At 41.4% G+C, this 23,597-nt stretch overlaps 1 protein-coding gene across 8 annotated transcripts in view; it reads left to right on the top strand.

Moving 5' to 3' along the window:
* Positions 1-23,597, top strand: part of znrf3 (zinc and ring finger 3) — a 149,037-nt gene that overhangs the window by 53,869 nt on the left and 71,571 nt on the right. The window contains exon 1 of one of the 8 annotated variants that reach the window (XM_037779119.1): positions 12,381-13,160. The exons of 6 other annotated variants lie outside the window; for them this stretch is intronic. In XM_037779119.1, coding sequence (XP_037635047.1) covers positions 12,915-13,160 — 246 coding nt within the window. In that variant the 5' untranslated portion in view covers positions 12,381-12,914. Of the gene's footprint in view, positions 1-12,380; positions 13,161-23,597 lie in introns of those variants that run through there. One more of the 8 variants, XM_037779118.1, reaches the window with a different exon arrangement.

Below are 23,597 nucleotides of genomic sequence, written 5' to 3'. Positions count from 1 at the left end.
ATTTTTGAAGTTACTATGTGATGTCGCATTGTTACGGACCCATCCTGTGTCTCTGCTCGGCCTGGTCTGCTTGAGGTTTCTGCTTCCCTGGCAGTGCATGTTGTTATTGAGCTGATGAGTTTGCAGGCCTACAAAAGCTGGTCAGTTCAGTGTGCCTCTATGGCAATCCGTTTTAACATTTAATAGCCAGACAGGATATTCATTAGAGATATCTGCAACGTCATTTTGCCTAGTCAAAACACTAATTCAAGATATCCATAATTCTATTTTGACTAGGCAAAAACTCTAATTCAAGATATCCATCATTCTATTTTGACTAGGCAAAATCTCTAATTTTAGATATCCGTATTACATTTTGACTAGTACGATTCAAACTACTTTTGCCATTCATGTGTATGTGGTTTCTCATTACAGATGTACACAATTCCGTTGTGGATACCCACAATGTGAATTACGGATATCCAGAACTGAATTGTGGATATCCGGAATTCCAGTTTCAGATATCTACAATTTAATTCTGTCATAATCCCAGTTCAAGATATCTTTAATTCCCCCTCAATTGTAGATATCTACATTGTCCTTTTTTTAGATATCAGAAATTCAATTTTGACTAGTCAGAATGACGTTGTAGATATCTTGAACTGGAATTGTGACTAGTCAAATGACATTGACAACTATACACGTGATACTGTAGTCGGTAAAAAGAAGCAGTTTTTGTGCTGCACAAAGCTGTTTTCAACGATACAGTATCATTGCTGTTGACAAAATAATCTCATCTCAAGGAGTTTGCAACTCCACCTGCTGATGAAAATCATGCAGTATGATCAAAAGCTCCAGAACAGCCACTGAGTAGACATATTAGTGGTGAGATTATTTGGTCATCGGCTGTTTACAAGGTCAAGGATGAACTTTCAATCACGACTGTGTTTGCTGTTTTAAAGGAGCCACTGTGTATCTAACCACATGCTGCAAAGAAATAGGGGTCAGCATTTCACCTTTAGCACTGGTCCATACAGTCATCAGTTATCAAATAAAGAAACTAACAGCAGGGCAAGAATACGCAAAATTCAACCAAACTACTGAAACTCTGAGAGCCGGTCCAAATAATAGCTTATAATTTTTTGCGCGTGGCGTCAGCCTATATTGTGTTTACTGTGCCACTAACCGGGGGCTGGACGGTCTGTGTACATTTGATATTTTGTTTGTTGGACCAAATTCAAGTGGCGAGGAAGACGACCCGCATCTTTGATCCGTCTCGACAACCAGGGGACCACCCCACCAGGAGTAGAGCGTGCGGCGTCTCCAGGAGATGGACCGAATTCAGCCAGCACAGACCCCAGCGCCGGGGAGTCACAGCGGGCTGGTGGAGCGCCGGTTCTAACCTGTGTAATGGCAACAACAGAAAGTTTGCTGATCCGGCAGGAAGTCGGGGCAAGTCCCCCCGCACATGTGAGAAGGTTGCCTACGGGGGGCTTTTATTTTTAACCCAAACCATGATCTTTTCTAAACCTAACCCATGTAGGTTTGTTTGCCTAAACCTAAGGAGATTGCAAACTTCTCCCATGTGTGGATCAGACCTCCGGTGCTGGGGTTTGCGCCGCTAGCTGAATTCGAGCTAACTGCTAACTGCTAAATGAAGCTCCCTCTCCGTAGCCGCCGCCGCTCTCGTCCTCCTGAAACATTCTCTCGTTTTCTGCCATTTTGGAATGAATCCAATAAACGAATCATCAAAGCGTACCTTCAACGTGATTGGCAAGCCCTCGCTGCAGCTCTATTTCTTCGTCCTCTAATGTTGGACTGAGGGCAGACTGGACGCTACAGCTTGGTTGCTCATTTTCTTTACAAACACAATACGTAGACGTCTTGGACGTAACGTTAACGCTGTAACCCTCGTCACATTCTGTTGATGATGTCCATTTTTTAATGGTTTTAAACTAAAATTCTGGCCAGATCTTACACATTGCACATGTACGGACATAAGAATTAAAAACTTGCAGTACTTCAGAGTTTTGGTCCACATCCAAGTTGAAATCTAGTGAACTAATTATTTGAATACAGTAAAGCAGTAATTCAATAAGCTGGTGCTTCATCCAAAGATCTGATTCTCAAGGGAAATTGAATTTGTGTTTACCGGCTAAGTTTGAACTGAAGTTCCTTTGATGTCTCCTTCAACTGATGTGTATGCGAGTCTGTGGGAGGGTATGAATGAATACCACAAAATCAGCAGAAAACAAAATAAGTCTCACAGACATCAAAGAGACCCACGAGGGAAGATGATCTGTTTCCAGTCATGGTGAACCACATTTCTCTCCCCGACCAGTTCTCCAGTCATCCCTCTCTCCAACCCCCCCCATCCTTACATCTCTAACTGCCACCAACCACTGGGTGGGCACATGTGGCAGTGTTGCACTGTGTCAGCATGTCCTCTCACGCAAACCAAAGATCCCTTCTTTGAGAGCAGCATGAGTGATGTGCGGACCGGCTTTTCATTTGGGGATTTGGATGTTTGGGGATTTTAGTGCTGTGACGCATTGTTTTCCTCCTCGGAGTGATGATCTGAGCCTGCAGTCAGACGCAGCTGAATGGGACGCTGGGGAATATGTTGAAGGAGTTAGTGAGGAGGGATGGAGACAAGGCCGTAGAGGCGATGAATGAAGACGAGAGAGAGTGAGTGAAAGTGTTAGAAAGACTGAACAGCTAGAAACAACTAGTGAGAGAAAGTTGGTGTCTGCGTTTTTGGCAGCCTCAAGTGGCAGCAAGATATAAAAAACTTAATGGGGTTTATTTTATACATCTATAAATATAAGCCTATAAAATTCTAATTACTGGTATTTTATGTTGAGAGACAACTTTTGTTTGTCAGGCACTTGTTGGTCAGTTCTACTCGCTTGCTATTAATTAAGAGGATTTATGTATTTATTTTATTTACAAACAGGAACACAAACATATTTTCAGATATCGACGCACTATGAAAATCAGCAAGAAGTGACGAAGTACATTTCCAATCAAAAGGAAGAATTTTTTTTTAAAAAATCAAGATAAACTGATAAATAAAGTTTGTTATTATCCATCCCATTTTCTTCCGCTTATCCAGGCCTGGGTATTTTTCCAGCTCTTCCTGGAGGGAAGAGCAGGAAGAGAGTTTTGTTATATATTAATTAACAAGTAATCACATTAAGTAATATGTTTAAGTAAGACATATAAACATTAAAAGCAAACAAGTCCAAAAACTTTATACTGTTCTTGTTTTTAAGTAATTTAATAGAACTGAGTACAATATAGGGCTGACCCGAATGCTTCAGAGCTTCAACCGTTGCCATGGTATTCGACCTCCAAATCACTATTGGAATGCTTCGTTTTTTTATTTTTATTTTTATTTTTCATATATAAGGAAATAATAATAATGTATAAAACAAAAAGTAGTTGGCTAGTTAAAGCTGCAGTAATTATTTTGGCCACCAGGGAGGCAGCACAACAACCTGTGAACACAACACTGAACTATGGTAAGATGGTGCTGTAATTTATCAATACAATGTTCACGTCCTTTTTGTAAAATAATTAGTGAACTGAAAACTTTTTTTTATTTATGAACAAATATAATTAATGAAACATTATTTAATAGTTTTATGAATCTGCTCTTTTAGGGCAAACATTTCCAGAAGAATTAAATGTAAATAATAAAATAATCATTTAACTAGTAATAATAATGGTAAAGTTTTACGTCAAAAACCTTTAAATTTACAAACCCAGTATCTCCTAGTATCTTTTATTCACTGTAGAAATTCAGAATGTGTCATTGTATAATATGTAGGAGCATCCTGACTGGGACAATGCTCCTAAAAGCTGATGATACCTACTATAGGCTACAAATAACACAGGAACGCACTTAAACTAACACTAAACACAACACATTAACCCTATAATGTCCAGTTGGAATATTATAGTCCGACTATAGAAGATGCATAACCCAAGTATAATAATATAGCAATATAATCACAGCTGATTATAACTGACACAGTATATCGTGCTTAAAGAAATAATGAATAAATAGGAATAAGTCCCAAGTGATTGCTGACACCGTCTGACACACACACCAACATGTGAATAAGAGAGTACAGACACTGGCTTCATAGAGTATATTAAACTTGGCAAGAAAGCGTGTTCCCAAAAATGGTATCAATAATTCCTGCCACTGAGCACAGAAACATTAATTTCTGTTAAGGATACAAATGATGTTTATAGATAAAAAATCTGAGATTGTAAAGTGGTAAAAGACACACACACACACACACACACACACACACAGACACACATTGTCCTGAGGGGTCGTCATCTATCTCCTGTTTCCAGTTTAGTTTCCTCATCCACTTTCCCGTCATGTCGCCACAAGGCAAACCCTACTCACTCTTCTACTCTTTGATCCTTGATGAGGACATCAGCCACTAACTTTTTTTCTCCTTCTCTCTTTCTTTTTGATATTGTGTCTCCATTTCTCAGAATAATGATGACCTATATATAGTTTCTGCATTGCTCACAGCTCAGTAGAATAAAATTGTTCAGCTCCTCTTTTTTGTTGCAGTAAGTGAGCCACCACATTAGTCTAATTCACTCTCTGTTTAGTTTTTTTGGTCTTGTTGCCGTGTGTGCGCATGCGAGTGTGAGCACAGATTCCATCCATCCATCCATCCAGTCCTTTGAGAACATGTTCACGCCTGTGTGAGTGTATCAACATCATATCCCCCCTATCCTCCTCACTTCTCAGAACAGATTATGAGCGTTGGAGCTGACTGAAATGACTTTGAATTCTCCAAAGCCCCTAACCCCTGGGAACATACCTGTTCTTGCAAGCCTCAAATGTACAGGTGCCTCATTTCAAAAGACTCCCTCGCTCCTTTTCCTCTCTCATTTTCACCCTCCCCCCTTACGGCTGCAACTTTAGCCCTCGACTGAACTAGAGGCCTATTGAAATACCTCCCCCTGGTCTAGTCTGCACTTCAAAGTCGACTTTCACCCTCGAGCCAGATCCGAGGGGGCGGTCCGAGCAGGAAAGGGCCCAGCCCCTGAATAGTTAGGACTTCAAAGCCTGTAGCATTTAGTTAGGAGCTGTTTGAAAATTGGAGAGCACTTTTTTTAAAAAGTAGATTGATGCTTTCGTTTGTCCACTGTAAAGTTGATACTGTAATTGTCTGACCAAAACTTTGGTCAGATAAACTTACTTTTATAAAATAATGCTTAATTAGCTTTAACCCTCTGAGACCCACAGTAGACCTGTATTTGTCTTTTTTAGGGGGGTACAGGGGGTCTTTAGGGGTAGATAGCAGGTCAGCTGTAGATGTCACATGGAAGTGTTGTACATCATCTGAAAGCTGGGAACCTGAAGAGTAATTTGAGATGCAGCTCAGCGCTGTGTGTCAAGGTGTTCTAGTCATTGAAATAAACATGAATTAAATAATTAATCAATTAAATACATTCTGAGAATGTATAAGGGTTTAGAACATTATGATAGAAGTATATGATGGTCATTCCCATGCTCTGTTATGTCGCATAAGTTGTTTTTGGGTTGATACCATTTGTTACACAGATTTGGTGCTAAATTAACCCATTTTTTTTGCCAATCGAGAACTGATAAAAAATGATCAATAATCCCTCCAGAATACCACATTAAGTCACCAAGACCTTTAGGAACACCATAGAAAAAAGCCACGCTGTGATTTAGGATAAACAACTTTTGACATTTGGAGATACTGTATCTGCAAGAATTGCATTTTTCTGCGATTGGATGGCAAGCACTTCTTTTGTGTAAACTGCTCAGAAACCTCCTTATTGTCAATCTACCTAGAAAAGAAAAAAAACTGCATGTGATTATCATAAAGTGGGCATGTCTGTAAAGGGGAGACTCGTGGATCCATAGAACCCATTTTCATTCACATATCTTGAGGTCAGAGGTCAAAGGACCCCTTTGAAAATGGCCATGCCAGTTTTTTACTTGCCAAACTTTTGTGTAAGTTTGGAGCGTTATTTAACCTCCTTCGCAACAAGCTAGGTCTAGGTCAAGGTTTTCTAGTTTCATATGATGCCAGTATCTTCACTCTAGATTTAAAACTGAGCCAGCTACAACCTAAAAATTGCAAGTTGCGTTATCGCGGTTACTTTGACAGCCCTATTATTTACACCTCCAGAAGTTACTGAGCAACATTATCATTATTACCTCTGCCAAGGAGGATATGTTTTCGGTTCAGTTTGTTGGTTTGTTTGTTTGTTTGTCTGCAGGATTAAAGAAAAACTACTGGCCCGATTTTCATGAAAATTGGTAGAAGGGTGTAGCATGGGCCAAGGAAGAACCCATTACATTTTGTTGCGGATTGGCCTTGGCGGAGGTCTGTGCACTCCAAGTGCCCTTCTAGTTTGGAGTTGTATTTCTGGATACCTGTCGAATGTAAATCCAGTGTTCACTGTCTTTTAGCTCTGTTTTTGGTCTCCACCAACTCCTGAGGGCAGGTAGTGTACAGTGAGTGGGCTTTTAGAGCCTTTATGCTGAAAACAACTGCCTGCTGCGGCTGAAAATATGAGAGCAGTGGGAGTGAACTAAAATAGTAAGGTTGTGGGCCGGACAGCTAAACAATGAGCTGAATCTCACTATGAAGCTCTGTAAAGCCGAGGGGAGCTGCAGATTCAGGTCATAATTCTCTACAAGTGACTCCTTTCATGCTGTCACATTGTTTCACCCTGTCATTTAATCCATTGTTATTCTAGAAAATATGAATTATAGCCGCTTTAACTTCACATCTTCATGTGTTTGTGAAGGCACTCCATAAATAACCTTTTTATTATTATCATCAAAGGACTCTCCACCATCCCTCCCTCAGTGTTGATATTTTTCCCCTCAGTCCTCTCAACTTATAATTCATTTCATGAGAGTTTCCCACTGGGGTTTGTGCAGTGACATCATTGCAAACATGCAACATACTCTGAGCCGGCTGGAGTCAATAGTCATCACCGTTCTGTGTCATCATGGGGAAAGCATCTCCCATAATCTGGGGGGCTGTGGGGCCCCCTAATTGCTTTATGTAATAATATGCTGCAGTGATGCGCTCTTCTGGGAGCCATGAATGTAAATGCTCCCCCTCCTCATCATCTCCTTTCTTCATTAAAACATAACGTCAGCACCGTGCCAACAAAGGGACAATTCACAGGGGCTGGGAGCCCGGTTGGTACGCATAGCGCTGCACTGATGGACTGATCAAACACATTCAAATGTTCCCTTTGGGTATTATTAGTAACACGTGATCTTGTGTTTATTTCATATTAATTCATTTATACAGGCAAGTCAATTAAGGACAGATTCTTATTCACAATGACAGGCTGGAAGGGGGGGTTTTGCACAAGCAATAAGTATCATCGCAGTTATAACGATAATGGTGTATAGAAATGTGTAAAAGAGTGAAGTAGCTTGGGGGTAAGCTGGACAGACACGTGAGGGCTTGGACACAGTAAACGGCGCAACAGATAAGTTTGCAGAACAAGGGCACCATTAAAGCTGAAGTAGGCGAGATTGGAGCAAATATGATTAAATAAAGTTATTTTTATAAAACTGTCGCTATATCGTGACAGTAGTACATGACACAGGTAACCGGAAAAAAAATCATGTGCCTCTGTGTCCTCCAGTGTCCTCCCGTGCTCCTAACGGCATCTGCAGGATTTCACAGACCAGAGGAAAACAAGCAGTAAGAGCTGATCTGAGAGCCGACTGTCAATCACTCGCGAACTCCGACCAAACTAGGCAGCGCTGATCAAATATGAATCAATATTATGTTACGTTAATGCCTATTTCTCACCTCAAATGTTTCAGAATCATCTTGTAGTGCACGGTTTAGCTGTAAAATGAGAAAGTTTGTGACGCCGCCGCCATTGTGAAATCTGGTGAAGGAACGCCAACTTCTGGTCACATGACCGGAGCACAGCCAATAGGAACGCTCTGTCAATGAAATGATCTGTAATTGGTCAAAGTCACCCGTCATGGGCTAGATTTTTTTAAAGCCTGAAAACAGAGCAATGAGGTGCAAAAGTCTAGTTTTCTTCTTCAAACACATGAATTACAATATGCTGAAAGTTTATTATGGAATTTTTTGCCCAATGATGCCAAAAATATACTGCCTACTGCCACTTTAAGGCACATATTAAATCTAGTATTTGTATGCACTTATCCCCCTTTAAAACTCCAGTCCTCATAAATTCGATTATCTGCTTGATACTGCCACATATAGGATTAATTCATCTTCTAAAACGTAAAGTAAAATTAGGGGAAATCTCCAGTTCTCCACAATTAACATTACATTTTTTTATTATCAAGTAATTTAAGCATTATTTTCTTGATTAATGATCGTTTATGTAATGTCAGAAAATAGTGAGAAATGCCCATCACAATTTCCTAAAACACAAGGTGACGTCTTCAAATTGCTTGTCCTGTTGGACTCATAGTCCTAAACAAAACAAAAAACTCTGTTTACTACCACGTAAGACAAAGAAAAGTAGCAAATTCTCATCAAAATTGTTATCAATTGGTTTTTTTTGTAATTAACTAATAGATTATTCGACCATTTGTTTCAGCTGTAGCAAGGTTTACACGGTCAGAGGAGAAGAAGAAGAAAGTATTTAATGAAGAGTGTGTTACATTTAGGGGGATCTATTGGCAGAAATGGAATATAGTATTAATAAGTATGTTTTCTTTAGTGTATAATCACCTGAAAATAAGAATCGTTACCTTAGAAGGAGCAGTTTATATCTACATATGGAGCGGGTCCTCTTCACGGCAGGGTTTTACTAGTTTTTATTTTATTTTAGTGTTGATGTTTCGATTTAATTTTAGTTTAGTTTTCAGTTAGTTTTCAGAGTGTTTACTAGTTTTAGTTTAGTTTTCCATTTTTCAGAAAGGTTTAATATTTATGTATTTAGTTTTAGAGTAGTTTCAGTTTGTTTGTATTAGGACCAGCTATAATGTCTCAGAAGTATGTAGCTATACATACAAAATACATGGTTGGAGAACTGTGTAGGAATGGCCATAATGTTTAATGTTTAATCTTCGTGCTACTTTGGTGAAGCAATTGCGGCATAGCGCCAAGACCGTTTGGTTTCTGTGGTTCAATGTCACGAGAGTTGACGGAAATTCATGCTCTGTGTCTCCTTTTTTTGGTTGTGATATATTTGAGCTAAAAAAACTAAAACTGAAATGAATTTACGTTCAATTTTATTTTATTTTTATTAGTTTTTTTTACCTAGGCAAAATCCTTTAACTTGTAGTTTTTCTTAAAGGGTATCGTTTTAATTTAGTCTAAATTTTTCACTCTTTATTTTCATTTTAGTTTACTATAATAATCCTGCTTCACGGAGCCGGCCGCCATGTTTCTACAAATAGCCCAGAATGGACAAACCAAAGGCTCTAAATAGGGACATTCATGTTTCCGCGTCAGCCACCGTAGTTCTCCGACACACGGGAAAAATTTCAGTTGGTTGCAATTTGCAACCTCACAGCTAGCTGCGCCAAATCCTACACACTGCACCTTTAACTGACAGAAGGGAAGAGATGAAGAGAGAACAGAACAGAGGAGCCGTGCAGCTTTTTAGTATTACGATCATGAGACGTCGTAAATTAGCCAATGAATCTTACTTCTATGAGTCCAACTAGAAAAAAAAATAAAAAAACCTCCACAGACATCCAGAGCCAGTTATCATCTCTCAAAGTCATTGCTCATCCTCAGCACTCTCTCAGCCTAAACAAGTAGACAGCTGATTCTTCTCAGGGTGGCCTGAGTTTAGACACTGGTGTAGAGAGAGACCGAAGCGTCAGGAGAGGATCCACAGCTGCTGTCGAATGAAAAACACATAATGGAGTGGAGGGGGGGACTATTAGTCAGGGAGCAAGCGAGAAAATAAGACATATTCTTGAAATCATAATATATCTTTTTAACAACTTTTAAAAAGGCCACCAAACAGCCACAATACTCTCTTTAAATAACCTAGAAATTAAACCTTGTGAACACTTATTTCAGGTAAATTAAAGGAAACTACAAAAGTGGAGTTGCAGCTTTAAAAATCACTCAGCTTGAAAACATGCAGCGACCAGCAGAGGGCAGACTTGTAATAAAAGAGGAACAAGACCGTCTGTGAGTAACTATAACTTGTTGCCTTAATGCATTTTGTGGTCCATTAGCAAGCTGGTAAAGTAAATCATTAGTCCCATCATTAGTGTATTTGTTCATTGAGTCTTAATGCATCTGTATTTAATGTGAGAGAAACAGAGTGTTAGTTGTAGAGACATGTGGTGTGGATCAGGATTCATAAAACAGAGTGACGTCCAATGTGATCTGTAAATTATTGTCACGCTGGAGGCGCCAAAGAACTTCTTCTGCTTTGAATTGTTTTCCGCCTCGCTTTTTTTTTTGTTTTTTTGAGTCCGAACACATGTTGACCATCACGCTTTCTTCCAGAGGCGGCTGCATTCTTGACCTAAAAAGTCCTCACAGTTGGTTTTCATAATCACACTGCCACACAGCTGACAGCAAGATGAGACCTTGTTTTCTAGGCTTTTTTTAGGACATCTATCACTGTGAAGTCTTTGCAAGAGGCCAGCTTGGTAGAATTATTCAAAACAGGCCTTTTCCAAAGTGTTATTATTCAATTTCATACATCATTCTTTTGTAATATCTTGATAAAAAAGTCCACGTTTAAGTCCAGTATAAGACAATGCTTGTACAGTATCATCATCACTTGGCACTATGAGCTCCTTTCATCAATTGTTCAGTGGCACAAAGATTCAAATCATCTTCTATTGTAGGAATGAAAAGATAGCGTGTGTGTGTTTCTATTCTTCCAGTGTCCTTTCAAGACACAGTGTGCTTATTTGAACAGACATAATGAACAGTGTGACACAGTGAAAGAAAAGGCACCAGGCAGAAGATGTTCCTCGGGAACTGGTCAGCATGGAAGTTTGACAATAGACTCTTTATGCTCAACAGAGACTGATTGAGAAATAATTGTCTTCCTCTGCTAGTAAATAACAGCAACAGTTTGTTTGAAAGAGAAATGGAGGATGCGCCTGCATATTTTAAAGGGGTAGATAATGAAACTGATGTTTATCAATAAATGCACGATGACTCACAAAGTCGCTCGCTATTATAACTTTTCCACCCTGCCACTAATTTGACTTTGTGCAAATAGAAATTATGTCAAATTACATTTAACATTTAGGGGTTTGTAAATTATCTATGATTAGCTTGTCAGGCCGGTTTTGACGACAATTACTTTGAACATCAAAGGAAAGTTAATTGGAGATCCATCTGACTAAAGACTGGAGCACAATTATACTGGATGTGCAAGTGGATTGCCTTTAATTCATGTGCAATACAACAGCTCATGACTAATAACGTATCGGAAGAGAAATGAACTAAAATGGAAAAAAGTACCAGGACCATAAATCTTAATCTGCCTAGTAACTGTACCATGAATCAATGTTCATACCGAATGTATTCACACGCACACACACATATATCTGTATATATGTGCGTATATATACAGTATATGTATATGTATATATGTTTATATGTATATATGTGTATACATGTATATACTGTATGTATATATGTGAGTATACAGTATATGTGTGTGTGTGTGTGTGTATATAAATATATATATATATATATGTATATATGTGTGTATACTGTATGTATATATATGTGTATATGTATATATAAGTGTATACATATACTGTATATGTATACACGTATATATATACGTATATATGTATTTATGTATATATGTGTATATATACATATATATGTGGTGTGTGTATATGTATATAGGTGTATATATAGGTATTTAGGACTATATTATTAAACATTACTGAATGAACAGACACAATAGAGACAAATAAGTTATATAATGACAATTATAAGTGTAATATTTAAGAGAAAGACGATGCTAAAGTGATTCAGGGTGAAAACATCATCTATATATGTAAGTTAAAGTATTACGCAGGGACACTTTAAGGAATATTAACGTTAATTTTCCCATTGGAAAACTTTTGTTAAAGTTCCTAATTTCTCTATATAAATATATTTTTTTATTATTATTATTATTATTTAATTTTTTTTTATCAATCAAACTCAAGCAAACCATATAGTGACCTGTAGGTGAGCAAGCAAACATGAATCATGAATTGGAAAAATTAGCCCGGTTCAATCATGAAGCGTCCTGAAGAGGGTAGTGTTTATTTTAAGGTGGCACGGCAGACAAAAAAAAACTCTGGCATATAAACGCTACTGGTTCTGCTCAGAGCTGCAACAAGCGGCTGTAAACGTAAAAACACTGAATCAACTCAAAACTTTAACATGTAGCTTGAATATTTTATCAAAACAATAAGTCCTCTCTCCTCCTCTTCCTCTCTCTGCTGCAGCTGAGCAGTGATGTTGGCGGTGCCTCCTTAACTGAGTGCTGGCACTTGAGAGAGCTGGGAGTGCAGCAGAGGAGAGGAGAGGAGAAGGAGAGGAGAGGAGAGACTGGTGGGTGGGGATAAAACCCTTTTGGGAGAGAGAGAGAGAGAGAGAGAGAGAGAAAAAAACTAAAATCACGTGTTTGGAGATCAAAGGAGATCCGCTTTGTAGCGAGGAGGAGGAGGAGGAGGGTGAGAAAGAGAGAGAGAGAGAGAGAGAGAGGGAGCGTTTGCAGGCAATGTAATTGACAAGGCTTCGCAGTGGTTGAAATAAACACGCTTCAGCTCAGCTCCAGCTCTTTTTATTGCAACAATTCTGCCTCTCTTTTTTTTTTTTTGGACGCATCGACTTCAATTTTACTTCAACCCCACGATTAATTAAAAATCCGTGTGAAATTATGTCCCGATCGGCGCAGATCCAGCCGGCAAGATGATGATTTTACTCGCACGGAGAGGCTCAGATCGCGTCCTACCTTTCGACTCGGTGGTCCTGCTGGTGATCTTCGCGGTTGCCGCGTCTCTCGTCGGTTCCGTTCTCGCCAAGGATACCGCCTTTGTGGAAGTGGTTCTGTTCGAGTCCAGTCCCAATGGAGATTATACTACTTACACGACCGGTTTGCAGGGACGCTTCTCCAAAGCTGGAGCCACTATCAGCGCGGAGGGGGAGATCGTTCAAGTAAGTGTTGTACTGTGGAGGTGGTGGAGGAAGGAGCGGAATGTTGAGCAGCAGCACGCCGAGAAACAGCACCGGTACGCGGCGTGGAATTCCACCAAGCTGCCCCTCTTCTTCTGCAAACTTTTCCCACATAGAGGCTGGAGGGGGGTTAGTGTGTGTGTGTGTGTGTGTGTGTGTGTGTGTGTGTGTGTGCAGGATGGGCTTTGCAAAGCGGTCACAAGATGGCTCCTATCTTGTGGAATTCATTCACAGGGAAAACATGCTCTTGCAGGTTATTTTGTTGATGTCTGGAGTTCACTATGTGCTGCTCCTTTTCCCATTAGAAAGTAGCCTAACAAAATACTCCAAACCGCTTCCTACAAAAAAAGTTAGTGAACTCATACCGAGCAGGCTTTACGCTGCACGGCAGCAGCGAAGGCTACTGAGGCTGCTATTTGTGCCCATTTTTTCACTGTTTATCCCTTTCAATAGCGACTTTTTTTGTGCTTTTCAATCCAAAAAAAGTTGTTTTTAATTGTGGAATATGTTTGTTTTTGGTCTAAACTAACCCAAACACCCTGCCTCTTGTTACTATGTAGCCTTTTCAAGTTGCATGATTTGTATTTTGTATCATGTTTTGTATTGAGTTAAGTATTCATCATAAGAAGCCTCCATGTTTCCATCCTTTTTTTTTTTTTTTTGTCTGGCCCCCCCCAAAACATGACAAGTGCACTTGGCCAGAGCTGGTTCTGCTTGGATCAACCACCAAGCTATATAGCCTTTTCAAGTTGCATGTTTTGTATTTTGTATCATGTTTTGTATTGAGTTAGTATTCATCATATAAGATAAGCCTCCATGTTTCCATCTTTTTTTTTTTATTCCTGACCCCCCCCAAACATGACAAGTGCACTTGGCCCAGAGCTGGTTCTGCTTGGATCAACCACCCAGCTATGTAGCCTTTTTAAAGTTGCATGTTTTGTATTTTTGCATCATGTTTTGTATTGAGTTAGTAGTCATCATCATATAAGATAAGCCTCCATGTTTCCATCTTTTTTTCCCCCCCCAAACATGACAAGTGCACTTGGCCCAGAGCTGGTTATGCTTGGATCAACCACCCCAGCTTTGATGGAGTAGAAGTCACTCAAATATGGAGCTTTTTTTCTCTCCCAGAGCCAAAGCGTTTATTTGAAGTTTTCTAATTCTTGCTTAATCTACTTGGCCGCTTGCTTTGTAAAGGCAGCAAAAGAGTTTGGGGGTCTTAAGTCATGTGCCAGAGCTTTTAAAGTTTCATGTTTTATGTCCTGACCTCTAACATATCCTGTGTTATTATTGGTGATGGAAGGAGAGCAGCAGCTCTTTGTGAATGATTGGACGCCACTTTGAATGTGAAGCAGTTGTTTGTATGGCTTGTATGCACCCTTTGGTGTTTTATCTTTATATATTTGGAGTTATCTATAAAATACAAAGTGCTTTTAATACACATCAAGTTGGATGAAGTGTGTGATTGATAGTTGAGCCAACAAGTTCAGTCCCTTGTGAGCAGTTTGTGTTGGTTCAGGGGGTCACTGAACACCCTACAAAAGCATCTATATCTTTTATAATAACGCAGAACTAGTAATGTATTGTAGTGTTGAATAATATCGACCTTGTTGTGTCTTCTTATTGACAGAATAAGAAGCCAACAAGATGAGAAGATAGATCTATGGTCTTTTTATTTACTTATAGCCTAAACATCGGACACTACACACTGTTACATCATGTAAACAAACCACGTACCCATCAGCTGTGTGGTCAAGATCAGACAGGAGACGTAACCACTTAAATGATGAATGAGTAGTACTTCCAGCGTTTGTGTTTTTTTTGAACAGGTTTTATACTGCGACATTTATTATGACTGTGATGATACACCTATCTCCCAATTCGATACTATCACAATACTTGGGTGCCGATTCGATATGTATTTCGATTTTTAGCTCCGGTCTCTTTATACATCCATGGTCGGCTCCATCGGGGCCGTTTGAATTCTAACTTCACCGCACGTTAACGTTTTCTGTTTATGACAGAGTTAGCATGCATCTTTAGCCGTGATGTCTAGCTTTGCTTCTCCTGACAATGTGTGAAACCCAAAGTGTTTCCATACTTTATTGTATGTGTAGTGTTTACCATGTTGGGTTTGAAATGCGACGGTGAAGGTCATATCCATGCGGACCCTCCGCCTTTTTCTGCTTTATCGTTTCGGCTCGTTGCGGTTTTGTTTTGGTTTGACAGATACGGAACGGATATGACATCACTTTACTCAGACTACAACAATAAAAGCGGTAACTTCTTTCTACCTCACTGAAGCAAGACTCAAATGAAGCAAATATATCGATTCTGGCATCGATTCGTAATAAAAAAAATCGTGATACATAGGTGAATCGATTCTTTTTTTCCCCCAACCCTAATATTTACTGAAAATGACATACTATACAGCCAACAGTAGCCTAAGTAAACTTTCAGACGATCTCCTGGTGAGGAGAGATGCCACCTTATTTAGGTTTTTGTAGTAAAATGAGGAGGTATCGTATAGATAATCAGCTGTTCCTCGTCCGTTGCGGCGCTTTCAAAGCGAGCGACAGGAATAAATAGAAACAGGCCGTCTGACAAAAGTTCAGCTCAAAACCGCACGCTGCGCAGCGCTTCGTCGCTCACGGCCAGTTAGGACATTCCAATAGTAAACAACGCAATCCAACTGATTTTGTCACTGACGCTTGCTCGTGTCGCATTCTGTTTTGGAGGGTGTAGGCTAATATGAAGGCTACACACATCCCAATACATTAGACCTCTCTGAAGTGTACTGTACACATTACATTCCCTCTAGTTCTTTTTTTGTGAACCCCTAACCTTAAAGTTCAAACTACGCCTAAGCTTGTGACTGATTGGACACTGCTTCAGTATGAAGAGTTTTTCTGATGTGAGGTTAAATATTTGAGGTTTCAGCAGAGATGATGGTTTTCGTTTGTCGTATATAAAAGCTGGTAGCTGCTGAAGTGTGACCTCAGACTGCAGAAACTATTGAGCTCCATGAGAATCATGGTCCTGTGGTGGGAGGCTAGGTTACAGTGCAGCCTATGGAGAGAGAGAGAGAGAGAGAGAGGGAGAGAGAGAGAGAGAGTGGGGGGGGGGGGGGGGGGGGGGGTGTTTAAATGCTGCAAATACACATTTGAGTTTAATCAAGTTCACCATGTTGTGTCACTGGTGGGCTGCGTCACAAGAAACCTCAACTGTGGCGTAGAATTCCTGCAGCCACGCCTCCACGAGTCAGAAGACGGCGACATCATTCGCACATTTGTCTTCCTGTTAAACACATCTAGTAGCATCCCTCCATCTCTTGCCACTCTTGCTGCAACAATGTCTGTATCGACTTCACAGCAGCATCTTTTTCAGAGGCATTTTTGTTCTCCTCAAAACTGCAGACTCTTAACTTTGAAACAAAGATGATATGCGGGCATCAAAGGAGGGGATACGCAGCACAAAAATGGCCCCTGTTTATACACAGTGATGGCCATTTGGCGCCACTCGGTAACCACACAGAAATGTCGGACCTCAGCTTTACATCGAAAACCACATCTATTTAGGCTTTTGCTTTCTTTGCTAACATAGCCTCTGACCACTTAGAGGCAGCTTATATTTTGTCAGGCTATAATGAGGGGCAGTTTTGTCCGGCACGGCGCTCTGTCTTGAATTTCTTACAACATATATTCTACGAAAGATTTATGAAAGTTGAAACTGACAATGGATGACACCATACAACTTGAGGAGTATAATTTTAAACCGGTATCAAATTCCCCACTTGCAAATTCTATACTTGTGAAATAACATTGCAGGAACGTGTTGGGAAATTGCTGCGGTGTTGTAACGGATATAGTTTTACACTGGAATCGGGTTGAACACAAATATTTAGGTTCCTGTGCCTCCAGTTGTCCGCCGTGACCTCCGCAAGCGTTGCACTTGTCGACTTTTTTTTGCTTACAAGGTCTGAGCCTTCTTGTGTTCAGTGAATAGGGCGCTTGATTTGGTCTGCCTGAGGTTTTACGGGGCCTTCTGGTCCACTCTTCTGCTGTTTGAACAGAGCCCTGAGGGGTTTGGCGTTACCTTAGTGTGCACAGTAGTGGCCAGACCTCAGCAGGTATGGGTTCAAATGCAGGGGAAAGCGGAGCTTGGCAACGTTCCTGAGCAAAGACCCAACCACGATCACCGCTTAACTCGCCTTTGCAAATTCCCTAAAGCTAACACCCGCTCAGCTCTGCTGAAGAGTGCGAAAAGTGGCTGCCAGGGGGCCAAAAATAATAAATTAAGTTAATTTGCCTCTCGCTCCGCTCTAAGGGGGGGAAGCATGACGATGCAGATCTGGCCACAGTGCCAAACCCCAGGCTTCCCAAGTCAGTTCCCCTGATTGCTCCAGTTCAACTCGGTAATAGCAAAGAAAATCAAATGTCTCCTTAAATCACTCCGTCTGACTGTGTGTGTGTAGCAACAGGCCTTTTCCCTGAGACGACCTTAAGAGCGCATTTACATCATTGGCTCTTAACTCTGATTCCTGGCGAGCGGAGTACTGCAGGTCCTCCATCCTGCCAGGTAGTTAATTGTATTCACCTCTTGTCCCAGATTTAAATACTTCCTGATTAGACTGCTAGAAGGAAAATGAGAAATCAGTATTGTGTGCTTTGGGCCCAGAGAAATGGGTTAAGTGAAGAAACACTGATTTAGAGGACTTGGGCTTAAACTTCATATTTTACATGGCTAGGGCTGCAGCTAATGTTTATTTCATTGCTGATTAATTTTGTGATTATTTTCTTGATTTATCGATTAGTGTTTGGTCTATAAAATGTCAGAAAATGGTGAAAACTGTCGATCAGTGTTTCCCAAAGCCCAAGATGACGTCGTCAAATGTTTTGTTTTGTCCAAAGATATTCAGTTTACTGTCATAGAGGAGTAAAGAAACCAGAAAATGGAGACATTTAAGAAGCTGGCATTAGAGAATTTTGACCTTTTTTTTTCTTAAATGACTGAAAACTGATTACTCAATTATCAAAATAGTTGCCCAATTAATTTAATATTTTACAACTAATCAATTAATCGTCACGGCTCTATACATATGGTAGTCTTGCGATACCTTTCCACACACTAGCAGCAGTTTTGACTGAAAGGCCCAGACACACCAAGCCGGCATTCATTTCTCTTCTCGTGCACTGATTTGTTTAAGTTGAACAGCCAATCAGAACGATTTCAACATGCTGAATTGGCCAAAAAGCCTCCGACAACGGGCAGATTAGAGCCGACGGTGCGGGACACACCGCAAAAACTAGGCCGATAGACGCTCACTGACGGCCCAAAACTGTCCGGCGGCCGACAGTCGGCTTGGTGTGTCAGGGCCTTAAGCCTGTTAAGTAGAGCAATTGATGGCACGACCAAATCGTCCTTGAATTGAGTTCCAGGTGTGAAGATGGACACTGGCAGGTGTTGACAAAACCAGATGACACTGAAAGCGCTCTGCTTCTAGATGTAATCTAATTTCTGGAATTGTCTTCACATTATGATCATTGTTGACAGCACACACGTGGCTCTCCTGATTAATACACGTTTGATGTGACGAAGGGAAACGCCATCTGCTGCTCATCACTTCTCTATTGTCTCCCCGACGCCAAATCGTCTTTTCCTGCATTGAGACGAGCTGCGATGCGCTGCATGAGTGCACATCTGCCTCTGATTTCCAGCGGGCCCGCGCTGTCAGCATGCGAGTGAGGAGCGGAGGCAGGGACGTGGCAGGGGCACCGAGAGGACCAGATGGAGCTCATAGTGTCGCCGGGCCAGAACCAGAGGGAATAATGTGGCTTTTGCCTACTTCCTCTCCGAAGGGACACAGAGACACGGGACATCCCCTGAATCCAGCGTCAGGAAGAAGAGACTTTATTTTCCCAACACCCATGAGCTGTTTCACCTTTGAACTTCATCTCCATGCACATGCAGTGCCAGTAACTATAGCTGGGAGACTTCATGATGTGGTTCTTTGAAAGTGGCTGTTTTTCTCTCCGACTGGATGTGCAGGGGGAAAGTGGCGGTTTGAGCTAAGACAACGATGAGCTTAAATACTGGAGCTCCTACCTTGGAAGCTGGCAAGAGTTGTGTCGCGCTGCATTTAGACTATAATGAGAGCTTTAGTGGTTTAAGGCATCCAGCGCGCTTTTCTCACCACAGGCTGGAAACCCCAAGAGGCCATAATGGGCCGGGCCCAGACGGGAGGTGCCAGGGACGGGCCACTCCAGCGCCCAAAGCAACAGTAGCAGTACACAAACGCTGGTTTAAAAGGTTAAAAGTGCTGCTCCCTACTTTTTTCCATTTATTGGCTTGGCGGGTCGCAGCTGTATTTAAGTGCTATCGTCTCTTAACGCCACCCTGTTTCACTTTCATGTCCCGGCCAAAGTAATTTGAGGCGCGTTTCTCCCCTTTTTCGGAATTAGAACAGACCTAAACTGTTTTTCTCTTTCTCTGCTTAACACCCCCACCCTCTCCGACACACACACACCTTCACCCCCCACCACCAGTCTGCTCTTTTTGGTGCATCCAAAATTTGTCATGCATCCTATAATGCATGTGCATGACATCTCTTAACCAGCGCAGTGCTGATGAATTGTCCAAAACTTCACTTGTATTTTGGGTGTCTGGTGGCGTAGGGTTTTTTGAGCTCCGACATGAACCACAACGTCCTGCTCCCCAGATCTTTCTCGCATATCGTTCCCCACCTCTCTCTGCCCTCATTACTGTCAATCTCGCTGTCGGCTCGCTATTAAAGGCACATTTCATATTCCCACAGAACAACGATAACATATTCAAATTGCCCAATTTTGTCTGGAACAACAATTAAAACCCAAATACATGGAATATTAAACAAGTAAAAAGTGCAAATTGTTACACTGGAGAAGCAGGAACCAGCTAATATTCTGGCGTTATTACTCACTAAAGTATCAATCACTGTATGAAATAGTTGTTAAATGACTAATTCGATCACAATCTCACAGTAGATTTGTAAAATCTTAGTCTTAGTCCTAGGGATGTGCGCGATAGTTGATTAAATGTTCCTACCCTCGCTAGTTGGCACCAAAATAACTAGTTGGTTAAACTTCATATTATTATAAATTATTAGTGTGCTATGAATCAAAAGCGATCTAAAAGCCAGCTAGATCAATGAATCAAACTTGCACGCTAGGATACTAAGATATATAATATACACAATATTTTTTTGGACAATATGTAAGTGTGCTCTATTTTGAGTGTTTTCTTACTTTAAGTGTAGTCTAAATTTAAACTGCCGTTTAAATGTCAGGGAAATTAGTCGTTAGGAGCATCACCACTTAGTACGTGTCCAGACTTCTTTTAATTGGCCACACCATCTCTCAAACCAGCAGCCCCTGTTTTCCTCTCCTGGCTCTGTTTACCCCCTCACTCTTTCTCTCTGAGCTTCCTCATTCCCGCTCACTGCACAGCTCCACCTGGAACAAGTGCATGTTGGTACTGGTGGCCCCAGTAGCTATGTTAGTTTCCACTGGGCTGAGTGGCTGAGCCCATCTTTGATGTTCCACTCAGAGAGAGATTAGCAGTCAGCGTCAGTTTCTCTCCACTATCCAAGCCTCTCCCAGGGGATCCCTATTCCCCAACGTCGCTCTCCTCCTGATCTGCTATTGATTATGTGTCCGAGCTCATTTGTATGACCGTCTTGTGTTTGTCCTCTGCTTTACTCTACAATGATGAGGAAATGTTAATTCAGCTTCGCCCCGAGGCTGTGATTTTTCTACAATGAGTGCTGGGAAATGCACCATAAAAGAATGTCACACTTTGACAAGTTGGAAAAAATGATTTTTCACACAGCCCATCTTCACACAGGTTATTTTTGAAACACATTTGTAACGAGTCAAAGATGAAGAAGTGCCCGGAGTGTTTTTTTTTTTTTTTTGCTTTCTAACTAGCCCCTGGTGTGTCTGCCTGCGTTTGATGAAACAGAGCTGAAAGGCCCGGTCCATCCCCTCAGCCCATATTTTTATCCACTGACACAGAGGGTCTGCAAAACAAAGGCTACGGGGTCGAGGGTTATGAGATGACAATGCTCACAGCGGCTCATCCAGGCAGAGGCGCGCTTTGTTGTCGGCCAGGAATGTGCTGACTAACCGTGGAAGGCCACAACGCCAGCCTCCCCTTTTGTTGTACTTTTTTTGCCAATAGACTGGGAAGGTAGCTGCACTGGGAGTCCATTTCACTCCGAGCACTATCTGCCTCCTCCTACCTCTTGATATACTCAGATCCTTCAGCCCTCCGTCCTCTTACTACTCACATTTGTTTTCATGAAAAGAGAGGTCTTATCACAGATCCGTCCTGCTCACTCAAGTTCAAGACAGGTTCAAAGTTCTTTCTCTTGTGTACATCATTACATAAGTATCAGCCTCATATGCAGACACGATGTTGCTTTTAATAAGGGCTGTCAGTCGAATATTGAATCGCAAATTAATCACACATTTTTTATCTGTTCAAAATGTACCTTAAAGGGAGATTTGTCAAGTATTTAAGACTCTTACCAACACGGGAGTGGGCAAATATGCTTGTTTTATGCAAATGTATGTATATATTTATTATTGGAATACAATTAACAACACAAAACAATGACAAATATTGTCCAGAAACCCTCACAGGTACTGCATTTAGCATAAAAATATGCTCAAATCACAACAAACAACAGCTGTCAGTGTACTGACTTGACTATGACTTGCCCCAAACAGCATGTGATTATCATAAAGTGAGCATGTCTGTAAAGGGGAGACTCGTGGGTACCCATAGAACCCATTTTCATTCACATATCTTGATGTCAGAGGTCAATGGGACCCCTTTCAAAACGGCCATGACAGTTTTTCCTCGCCAAATTTTAGCGTACGTTTGGAGCGTTATTTAGCTTCCTTCGCGAAAAGCTAGTGTGACATGTGTTGGTACCAATGGATTCTTTAGGTTTTCTAGTTTCATATGATGCCAGTATCTTTACTCTAACTATAAAACTGAGTCCACTACAACCTCCGAAAGATAGGCGGCCTGTCAGATTTTCAAGAGGTTAAGTAAAAAACGCATATTGCGTTAATGCGTTAAAGAAATTGGTGCCGTTAAAATGAATTTGCGTTAATGCGTTATTATCGCGTTAACTTTGACAGCCCTAACACTAATACGTTTTAGCCCTAGCTGCAATCTCTCTGGTTTTGTGCACATGATCACCCTCGGCCTAATGCATCATGTGTCTGTGTTACTGATGGGCCATCTTCCAGATAACCGACCATTTTTCATTTCCCTCCTTTTGTTTCCTTTAATGGATTCCAACACGACCGTGGCAAAGGTCATTTACAGGGGTGCCAGATGGGGACAAATCAGTTTCAGGTGGAAGCTCCGACCCCATCATGTTCATCTCTGCCATAACCCTCGCCTCTTACAACGGTTTCTAGAGGCCACTTATGTGTGTGTAGGTAGTTGTTCCAGTAATGAGGAAGATCCAGGCTGTAACACAATGGGGCCAGAGGTATGATGGATTGGGCTTGCTTGGTCAGATGAGAACAAGCTGGGTTATCTCCACATTTTTCTTTTTCTGGTAGAGAGCTGCATGTCCTCTCCGCTCCACAGTGAAGATATATCACTGCATCTTCCCACCTCCTCCTCCTCCTCCTCCTTCCTGTTGCTAAAGATGCGCCCTACATTTCTAAAATGAAAAATTGGCTTTCTTTTTATGTCGTTCCTGTATCATGGGTATACTGTATGAAAATATGTGGGGCATACTGGCTTTTCTATTTTGCTCTTTGCTGCCTCTTTTTTTTTGTGCCAAAAGAATGCTCTCTCAAAGTTGAGTATTTATTTTTGAAGGATTGTGCATTGCAGCTGAGATAAGTCACTGTTGTTTTCTGATTCAACTCCAGAAAGGGTCAGGTGTGACTCTTCCTTTCGTGAATCCACAAATATAGTACCTTCACTAACACACCATGCCAATAAAAGCTCCGCAGTGCAACCTCGGGCTTTGATAAAGCCGCCACTATTCGTCCTGTCTTTCCCCTCGACCCCCGTCGGCAGCTCAGGCCATGCATGCGTCCCTCTCCAGCCCCGGCTGGACCCTGATCAGGGAGGGGCCTGCGGGGTTGGGTGAATAGCTGCCGGGAGTCGTGCTGCGGGTGTAAACCACATGAATGTGCCGCCTGAGCAGATAGGATCAGGCGAGGCGGGGAGGCCTGGGAGGCCGCGACGCTCGGCGCAGCTCCACGCGCTGACATCAAAGGCAGTGCCGAAGGGGGTGGTGGAGGAGGGGAGGAGGGAAGAAGAGAGGGAGCGAGGGCTGGGCCAAACTCTTCAAAGGCCTCTCTGAGTAATGCCGGCCCTGATATGCGGCGCTGCAAAACTGAATGA

The sequence above is a fragment of the Sebastes umbrosus genome, chromosome 8 (genome assembly GCF_015220745.1).
Source record: "Sebastes umbrosus isolate fSebUmb1 chromosome 8, fSebUmb1.pri, whole genome shotgun sequence".
Lineage (NCBI taxonomy): Eukaryota > Metazoa > Chordata > Actinopteri > Perciformes > Sebastidae > Sebastes > Sebastes umbrosus.
The sequence above is the reverse complement of the archived record's forward strand: the minus strand, read 5'-3'. Positions and strand labels throughout refer to the sequence as shown.